General features: G+C 33.2%; 1 protein-coding gene across 2 annotated transcripts; it reads right to left on the bottom strand.

Annotated features, from left to right (window-relative positions):
• LOC105173321 (nuclear transcription factor Y subunit A-1-like) lies at window positions 2883–8305 on the bottom strand. Of its 2 annotated transcripts, none has more exons than XM_011095021.2 (6): window positions 8152–8305; window positions 6941–7209; window positions 6128–6207; window positions 5851–5913; window positions 4508–4669; window positions 2883–3737 (listed from the first exon to the last, which is right to left on the bottom strand). In XM_011095021.2, the coding sequence occupies exons 2-6, from the start codon at window positions 7164–7166 to the stop codon at window positions 3336–3338; spliced, it is 933 nt and encodes a 310-aa protein (XP_011093323.1). In that variant the 5' UTR covers window positions 7167–7209; window positions 8152–8305; the 3' UTR covers window positions 2883–3335. The 2 variants fall into 2 exon arrangements, with proteins under 2 accessions (XP_011093323.1, XP_011093324.1); XM_011095022.2 differs by lacking the exon at window positions 8152–8305 and adding an exon at window positions 7470–8108.

Raw genomic sequence — 9646 nt, 5'->3', positions numbered from 1 at the left:
CTCATGAACCAAAAGTAGACCTAAACCCATTGCATTCGTATGGATATTTTCTAAGCGTAATAATAACTAAATGTTATTATGAAAGGCAATCATTACTTTCTTGAATAAAAACATGTAAAACATCAAAAGTTGAACTATCACAAAATTCCATGAAACATGAATCTAAAGTACGCCTAAACACTTGCATTTCTATGGTAAATTTTCTAAATATTATAATAATTTATGCATTCTGTCCCAACAATGAACTCTTTCTTGATTTATTAAACATTCTTTTAAGGTGTGATTTTTTTTGGACAAAATGTGTAAAACACCCCTATATTTTAAGAAATCAGCTAAAAATATTCTTTCTATTTTAAAAATAGGCTAAACCCCTCCTGTGTTTTGTAAAACTCAGCTCAATTGCTCCCTCTCCGTTAAATCCAACTAACGGTGTTAATTATTTGCAAAATGATTGTTATACCCCTACTTAACATATGTCATTTCTTATTTTAATGAACGTTGGATCTTTTCTGATCGAATATTGATCGTTAGATCTAATCGATTAATCTCAATCGTTAGATTTTTAAAAAATAAAAGGTCTAAATTCAATAAATTATTTACCTTGTATTATATATACATAATTTAAAATTAAAAAAATATATTATTATTATATAAAAAAAACTAACTACCTCGCCCCACCTCCTTACCCCCCACCATCTCCGTCGTGGTAGCACGAATTCTTAAAACCATCGTATCTCCGCAAGTGCTTTACCAAAATGAGTGAGGCTGGTCTAGTTAGAATTTAAAGAGACGAGTCTAATGATTGTGGTCTGAGACTCAGATTTGATCGAATGGTGATGAATCGACGGCAAACATGTTCAACAATCGTGGCTTGAGCCCAATCTTTTCGATTGATGAAAACTCAAACTAAAGGTATAAAAATGTTCTTCTTGAAGAGAGGATTCAAATCGTCGGAAACTCGTCTGGACGGAGCCGAAAACTTAGAAACAAGTTTTCGGCGAAAAAGGGGCGAAAATCTCGTTCAATTTTTTCTTTTTTTTTTAATTAATTTAATTATATCAATTAAAATATATTATAATTAATTAAGAAGATTTTAAATAATTATAATAATTAAATATTTTAGCTAATTAAGAATAATTATGATAATAATTATTATAATTAAATATATATTTTAATTGATTAAAAATAATTTTATATTTAACAATTAATAATTATAAAATTATTTGGGTTTAAATATAATTTAAATTATAAAAAAATATAAAAAAATAAAAGTAAAAATAGCATTTTAGTAAAAAAAAATCTAAGAAAATGTCAAAAATAATTAAAAAATATCGCCACATGCACAAAGAGCGCGTGTAATGCACCTTCCGTTAATTACTAATGAAATGGGTGTTTGTTGCTGAGTTTTACAAAATATAGGGAGGGCTTTTAGCCTATTTTTAAATCAAAAAGAAATTTTTAGCCGACGTTTTATAACATAGGGGGTTTTATACCCTTACTTAATATATATTATATTTTATTTTAATAACCGTTGGATTTTTTTTAATCAAATATTGATCGTTAGATCTAATCAATTAATCTCAACCTTTAAATTTAAAAAAATGAAAAGTTTAGATTCAACAAATTATTTAAGTTATATTATATATAAATAATTTAAAAATAAAAAAATATATTATTATTATATATATGAAAAAAAAAAAAACTACCCACCCCACCCCCAATCCCACCACTATCTCCGTTGCGTTAGAATTGACGGCAACTTCTTCAAATTATCGGATCTCTACAAAAACTTAAATAAGTGAAGTGACATCAATCTCGTTAGAATCGTTTTGAAGAGAGGAGTCTGATAGTAGTGGTTTGCGGTCGAGATTTGACTTAACAAAAACGAATCGACAGTAAACATGTTCGGTAGTCGTGGCTTGAGTCCAGTTTCTCCAATTGACGAAAATTCAAATTGAAGGTATAAAAATATTCCTCTTGAAAAAAGGATCCGAATGGTACTACTGGCGGCCAGAAACTCGTATGGATGGCGCTGAAAATTTAGAGACAAGTTTCCTGCGCCGCAAACTCCTAACTTTTTTCTTTTTTTTTAAGTTTTTAATTAATTTTAATTATATAAATTAAAATATATTTTAGTTACTTAAGAATATTTTAAATTTAGCTAATTAAAAGTAATTATAATAATAATTATTGTAATTAAAAATATATATTTTAAATAATTGAAAATAATATAATTTAATTTAATATTTATATATTAAATAAATTAAATATAATTTAATATTGCAGTTTAAATTATAAAAAAATACAAAAACAAAACAAAAGACAAAAAAAGGCATTTTGGTAAAAGACACCTAAGAAAAGTGCAAGTAAAACAATTAAAAAATAACTCCACATCCACAAATAGCACATGTAATGCACCTTCCGTTAATTACTAAAGGAAATGGTGTTTGTTCTTGAACTTTACAAAGCTTTTAGCGTATTTTTAAAATAGAAATGAATTTTTAAACGACTTTTTGAAACAAATGGAGGTTTTATGCATTTTGGCCCAACAATAAACTCTTTCTTGATTTATTAAACATTTTTTAAGGTACATATTTTTCTAAAAACACTTGCAATAAGCACATTTACTAGTATAATAAATGTATGAAAATAGAAGACTACTTGGACAATCTTCATTGTGAACTTTCATCCCGTAGATGAAACAACATGTCCCTTTACGATCACCACCTGCTCACGCATTAGTTCTCTCTATTTCTCCCTTGAGATCCAAAATACATTCGAGCTCAAAGTACATGTGTGAGCAATTTCAAACAAGCCCTAAAGCAGATGATAAGCGATATTGCAAAATGTATGTAACGTCAGAAATCTGCATAGTGCAAGAGTGGACAGAAAGTTTAGCATAACTTCCAAACTGGACATCGGAACATCGCATAGCGAATGTACAACACATAAGTCACAAGAAGAGCCAAAAGTAGTACATAGCTGACACAATTCTCTCCAACGAGGAACAATTTGCAATCTATGTTTACGAATGGTTAAATGTTTCACAGACTCAACGAATGGTTTTACACTTTTCTGAATTTACATAATGGATGAAATGGTGGCGAAATGGATAACAGTGGGTCAAAGTAATGCAAGAACCTTTTCCTATCCCTGCACCATAGAACTAACAGCCAAGAATGAATTGCCTGACAAAAGCCAAGTCAGAGGAAGTTACCTGGCTTCTTGGTAAGATAGGTCGGCAAAGCCAGCCTATAACTGAACACGAGCATATCACTCGCAAACATCATGGAGGGGCAGTGGCGACTTATCACCCACCACAAAGGAGTAGCTTCTCATTTTCTGAAGGAAGGCCCCTGTGGGGCGGTGCTCACCAGTGAGGTCCGGTTATCCTCACTAAAGTGGTCATTTTCCAGGTCTCTTCTAGTGGAGTCTGCATAATACAATGCCAGACCATTGCCGTGGCTGAATCCATTTGGGAGATTCTGTTTCTTATGTGTTCCTTGAATCGTAGATGCCCCATTACCTTGTTGATTAGATATATTATTACGGTTGTAAGACAAATGTGCAGAAGCAGGAGACGAAGATTGTGTGTGAGTAATTTCCCCAGATTTCGGTTGCTCCCCGGATGTAGAGTTTTTGCCAGAACCATCAAGCTTTTTCGTATTAAGGAAACGGCCACCAGAGCCTCTTGCTCTTCTTATAGCATGTTGGTGCCGAGATTCATGCAGATAAGGCTGCATTGTCCAATTCACAAAGAACATAAGCAGGATATCTGAAGGAAAAGCTAAAGTAATGCCGATAAAATCTTCATGGATACTTATTGTAGGCTTCAGGAAGGTAAAGAGTCACAGTAGTCCTAGCAGTCACATGAATGTAACAAATAAGGAACTAAGCCAATAAATTAGGTACAGAACGGACAAAAAGAAGCCAATTCCAACCAGCAGCTGTTCACAAGAAAGAGCAACCACAGTTTAATCCGACAATCCACACAAGAAACTTTATCCATCGATGAAAAGCAAAACGTGTTCAGCTTCTATGCATTCACCTACGGTTGACTTTCTTACTAACATTCTAAGAATCTTCAGTATAACATATGAAAACAAAATGATGGTAGATAGAGAGGGAAAATTATATATAAGCATTCAACACTTATGTCAACATATAATGTGACTTGTACAAAAACCACGAGTTAACATCATGTCCCATTTTTCAGATACTTGTTAACTAGATTTCAACTGGCACACTCCAGGAACAGAGCCCAGGATTATAATTTAAACTAAGGCATCCACTATGCCTTGTGACAGAAAGAATTAGTTGAAACTTTTGTCCAAGAATTGTTACTTCCAAATGTTTCAATTTTCCAATTTAGAAGAGGGATATGAGGTGCACCAGCTATTTCACTCCACAAAAGGGTGATTATGCAAACAAAACGTAAAATATGGGAGAGGTATATGCTTCAAAGATATGGAGATGCCCATAGAATTCAGGGGAGACATTCTATTACCTTCCGGTTTTTTACCAATTTCTTGTCCAATTCAGCTCTTGCTCGCATTTGTCTTCGCCTTAAAATTCCACGGTACTGTTTTGCATTCACATAAACAGGTTCTTCTTCCATTTCCAGTGGCAAAGGCATTCTTGCTGGATGGTATCCAAGCAAGTGGTGTACCTGGAACCAACCCAGAAATATTTTAAAGTGTACATCCAAACAAAAGTGAGAATACTTCCCAAGACGCCGAATAAAGCCACCAAGTAAAACACAGTATGTTTGAGGATACAACATAGCTGTAATAATAGTCTAAGCCAATTTAACAATGATCCGGAAACTGAATTTCTTCCTATTCTAAACATTCAAAAGACACATGGATCAATTGAAGTGTTTCTAAAAGTAGACATCCCATGTGAGTAGATGGCATGATGGTGTGAATTCAGCAGAAATGCATAAAGCTTATCTGCAAACTGAATAAGACCATGGCTCAGAGAGGATTAAGTTAGAGGCACCCCTCAAGTGTGAAGTTGAGACATGTCAAACTGAGGAGTCAGGAAGCATCATCTTTTCTCTAAGTGCAAATAAAGAAACCCCCCACCCCTTTCTGGACCAGAAAATGGAAAAAGAATGGGAAAGTCAATCGAATTTAACTTGAACACAGATGAGAAGAAAACGAGATTCTGAAAAAACAGACAGAAAATATATGATGATGAAACAAGATTTGGATGGATTTCCTGAGCAAGGGAAGTGGAGACACACATGGACTTGGGGTCTAACTAGCTGCCTCCCAATTGCAGCTTACAATCTTTGGTAGTAGTTATAGCTTAAACGAAACAACAGCTTATGGAATTTGTTTTAAGTCCTCATTCATACAGCTTTAGATGTTCATACAAATAATATAATATATAAAGTGGAAATATTTGTTCCAAACGCAATGATCTTTGCCATTTCATCAATTGAGGCGAAAATTATCAGTCTCTTCATTGATTGACTCAGCCCATAGCAATTGCAAGCCATGAGAAACATACTATTTGTTCTAACTATAATAATCTTGTCTACAAATGCATAAATAGACACACAAGAAATATGCACATTATGTTTAGATATGCAGTTATGCATGCATGTGATCACGAGCGCATATGTGCTGATGACAACTTTTGTACATTAGAGAAGATAGATATATAGTTAGTGCCATAAAACGGCACATTCGAATATGCACACCGAAATATGACAGATTTTCTCTCTTCAGTCTGTATTCCAAATAAAACGCACATTCGCATTCCAATGATCTTAAGAGATAGATTTCAGGCGTTTATTTTCTTTCCCCATTCTGGAGGGTCAGAGCCAGAATTTGTTCTTACTGTTGCTCCATAAGTCAACCTTCCCCCATACTGTGGGTCTTCATATGGATAAGGCGTCAACATCTGTAAATAGAGAAGTAAATAATTAATGGAATCTCATCTAATCAAACATACAGATAGAGAATCCACAAAGTTTATCATTGCAACTGTAACGTTCAGATACTCGATCAGCAAATCAACAGCATTTTCATATAACCTAGCCACGCACCAAACCGGGAGAGGGGCGCACGGTTGGGTGGCAGCTCAGACACAGAACAAGCGAGAGAGAGAGTCTTACAATTGAATGACCCACAAGTTCCATTTGTGAATTTGCATCAAGGTGTTGCTTTTCTTGCCCATTATTGCTTCCATTTAATCCTGGAAAAGAATAAATAGATCTTAATTAGTTGAAACATGAATGCATATAGACATAGAACACAGATGATTAGAGAGGTTTTGTACATTGGCCCGGGAGACACATTCGAAAAGTATGTTAAAGAGTTACTTAAAGGAAATGCAATTAGTAAACAAAATTTTCAAGCAGATGCAGGCACCAATTAGCAAGTCCTTATGCAAGAGCAATAAGTCCCACCACAGAGGAGGGTTTATTGTGCATTGAACGGAATATCTTGTCTTTGGTTCGCAATCCTATAAAGCAAGCAACTTTACGTAGCTCTGATAGAAACAAGATTTATGTCAATTGAATATGCAATCAATCGAGTAGTTCTTTTTTATTACCACAACTCACATCATAAGGTCAAGAAATTATTTAAAACTTGAAGGATGAAAATCATATTACACTGAGTATGAGGGAGAATGCTCGGCAGTAATAAAAAAAAAAGTTGAAAAATTGCGGACACCATAGGACCATTTTCAGCTTTCCTATATATTTATCATTTCCCTCTAAACCAATGTCACAAATATGAACATAAATACAATTAACCATCATTTCAGGCCCTCGAAACGCCAAAATGGAGCATGAAATATAGCATGACCAGCAAAGATTGCAACAAGAAGATAACTAACGTTTTTTCATCAGTAGTAAAGTATGTATCTAGAATTTACACGTAGCATAAAAAAGTGAAATGTGTGGTGAAGCACAGAAGGCTACCAGATCGAAGGGCTGCATTGATTTCTGGATCCTTGGAGGCCCCTTCACCAGTGCCTTGAGGTTGCAGAGTTGCAGGGCCTACGGGTCCATCTTCCTGCTGCCCTCCAGAAGGCATGCCATTGTGTCCAAGACCCTGCCACCAGGGTTGACTGTAGAATGTCGAGTTTGGGATACTACGGAGACCTGTCTCCAACTGTTGATCACTACTTTTAGCAAGTGCAGGCATTATTGGTGACTCTCCCCCAAACAACTAATGACCTAATCATAATCTGACAAGACCGAACAATTCCTTAGAAACCAAACTCTACATAAGAAGTAAGAAAATCTATGAAGTCAAGGAAAATATTTGCGCATTATAAAGAATCAAGCTACTTTAAATATGTTAAAGCTTCTAAAGGAAGCAATTTTATCCTACACTGTACAAATAATATCAAAGGATACAGTCTTCTCTGTCACAAACCAAAACACAGTAAAACAAAATAGCTAAACAGCAGCTGTAGCACTGAAAATCAGCAGAATACATTCATACCTTGCATGGACATTCAGCAAGAGATAATGGAACTTCAACTGTAAGTAAATCTATAGTAGAACCCTAATAGCTTCCAGTAGAACAATTGAAGTCATCTCCCTTTTAAGTTCCCAGTACAAGTAGAAGAATAAAAAAGTAGATCATCAGAGCTCAACCCTCTATCCAATTTCCCTATTTTAGTATCAAGATATATACATACTGAATGATTCACAAAACCCATACAACCATCAAATTGTTAAGACTTCCAACCATACAAATTTTTGCAATAACCAAAATATTCAGTATTTACTAACTGAAACACTAAGATAGACAACAGAACTCCTTCCATATCCAAAAGTGACATCAATTACAATTCCTCTTCTTATTCCAATTCTATAACATCCCTCAGTTCAAATAAATTTGGAAAAGAATTTCATGATTAACCATAACAAACTTATTCAAATCCAATACCTAGTCCACAATAATCCCAGAACTCAAAAAAAAATAATAATATCTCTAGATACAAAAGGATCGATAGTTAATCACTTTTAACTTTTAAATTTAACTTCTCCCCTTTTCTTCCCTTAAATGAAGAACGAATTCTGAAAATCAAATATTAAACAGACAACAATAAATCTGATTGAGAGACCGAATAACTCCAGCAAATACATAAAAGAAACCGAGAAAAGAAAAAAAAAGTTACCCTTAATCCTATACGATGTGGAAAAAGCTCTGACTGAAACCCAAACCTATCAGAAGATCATTTATTTATTTACTCTTGTGCAAAGCTCGAAAACCGATTGGCCGATCAAGAAACAAAATCAAATCATGGAATATCTATCAAATATACTTATATATATACAGAATAAAAATTAAATTTAGAGAGATAATATTTTTTTTCTTGGATATTTTTCGATTTGTGAAAATTAATTTAGAAACTGTTGTCCCAAATTTTCAATTTTCATGCCAATGTCGCGAGTAAAACATTTTAGAGCTTGTTTGATTGTGTTTTTTTCAATGAGATTTTTTCTACTTTTTACTATTTGGGTAGGTGGAAATTTGTTTGGTCAAGCCATTTTTAGTGAAAATGCATATCTATTTTAATTCTCAATTTCTTGAAATTATAGGTGAGCTTGTCATAGTTGTCTTTTCTTGTTAGCATGTACTTGCTTGTTTCCCATCAATTAAAATTGTTTTCTCTCCCAACCATTCCTTTCAATGGAACCTCAAACAAAACCAGCTCTCCTCCTCCTTCCTCTTCCCCGGAAACTCGCCCGTCGATCCATCCTTTTTTTACGACCGTCGAGTCCTGTGGTTGGAACAATGACATCATTTGTCGGAAGAGAAAGCGCGGCGCTCGAAATAAAGTGAGCTCGATGCGGACAAATTTTTTGGCTCATCATGATATGATTTTTGTCCCATTACTACTGTCACAAAGAAGATGAAAGCAGCTGCCTAAGTTGCAAAACCATGTTTTTCGTCCAAAATTTCTGTTTTGATTTAAGATATGTGTTATTCTTAACTGGACTATGAAGTGTGGAAACTGGTTTGGGTAAGAGTAATATATATATGTATGTATATGTATATATATCTTATAAATTCTCAAACATCATATGAAAGCTCACCCATAAATCCTTCAACTATTTTTTTTTTAGTGAATAATAATTATATTAAAATATTTGGTTTAGAAATTATATTTAGTTTAAATTGGGTTTCGGTCGAACAAGATTTATTTATAATGAATATATTACACTTATATGATTTGGTTATAGTTTAAATAGACTCATCCATAAATTACATCAATATTTGCAAATTGCAATTTAACTAATTTAATGTGGCTAAATCTAATTAGAATAAACAATTTAATTGGTTCTAGTTTAACGTCTAGATCATTAGCATACTCGATGTTAAGGATATTTATTCAATAAATTAAATCAAATTAAATTTTGATAAATCAAAATGTGATAGGTCAAAATGATATATAAAATACTAAACCAAATTAATCGATTTAGTTTTAGTATTTACTGAATTTCTTTTGCTAATACGAATGGTTTGTATTAATAATTGAAAAAATAATAAAAGTATTAAAAATGATAAAAAAAAATTTGCAAAGTAAACATACAAAAATAGTTACATTAAGATAATTGACAAATACATATATACATAAAAAAAATACAAAGTTATGAGTTATGATTATG

Source organism: Sesamum indicum, linkage group LG11 (assembly GCF_000512975.1).
Source record: "Sesamum indicum cultivar Zhongzhi No. 13 linkage group LG11, S_indicum_v1.0, whole genome shotgun sequence".
Taxonomy (NCBI): Eukaryota; Viridiplantae; Streptophyta; class Magnoliopsida; order Lamiales; family Pedaliaceae; genus Sesamum; species Sesamum indicum.
The sequence above is the reverse complement of the archived record's forward strand: the minus strand, read 5'-3'. Positions and strand labels throughout refer to the sequence as shown.

Bases quoted from the DNA above. Each gene is read 5' to 3' on its own strand.
- LOC105173321 (XM_011095021.2), bottom strand. From the start codon at position 7,166: ATGCCTGCACTTGCTAAAAGTAGTGATCAACAGTTGGAGACAGGTCTC. The intron at 5,914-6,127 runs GTAAGACTCTCT...CTCTATTTACAG, and splicing joins AACTTGTGGGTCATTCAATT to ATGTTGACGCCTTATCCATA. The intron at 3,738-4,507 runs GTAATAGAATGT...TGGACAATGCAG, and splicing joins AATTGGTAAAAAACCGGAAG to CCTTATCTGCATGAATCTCG.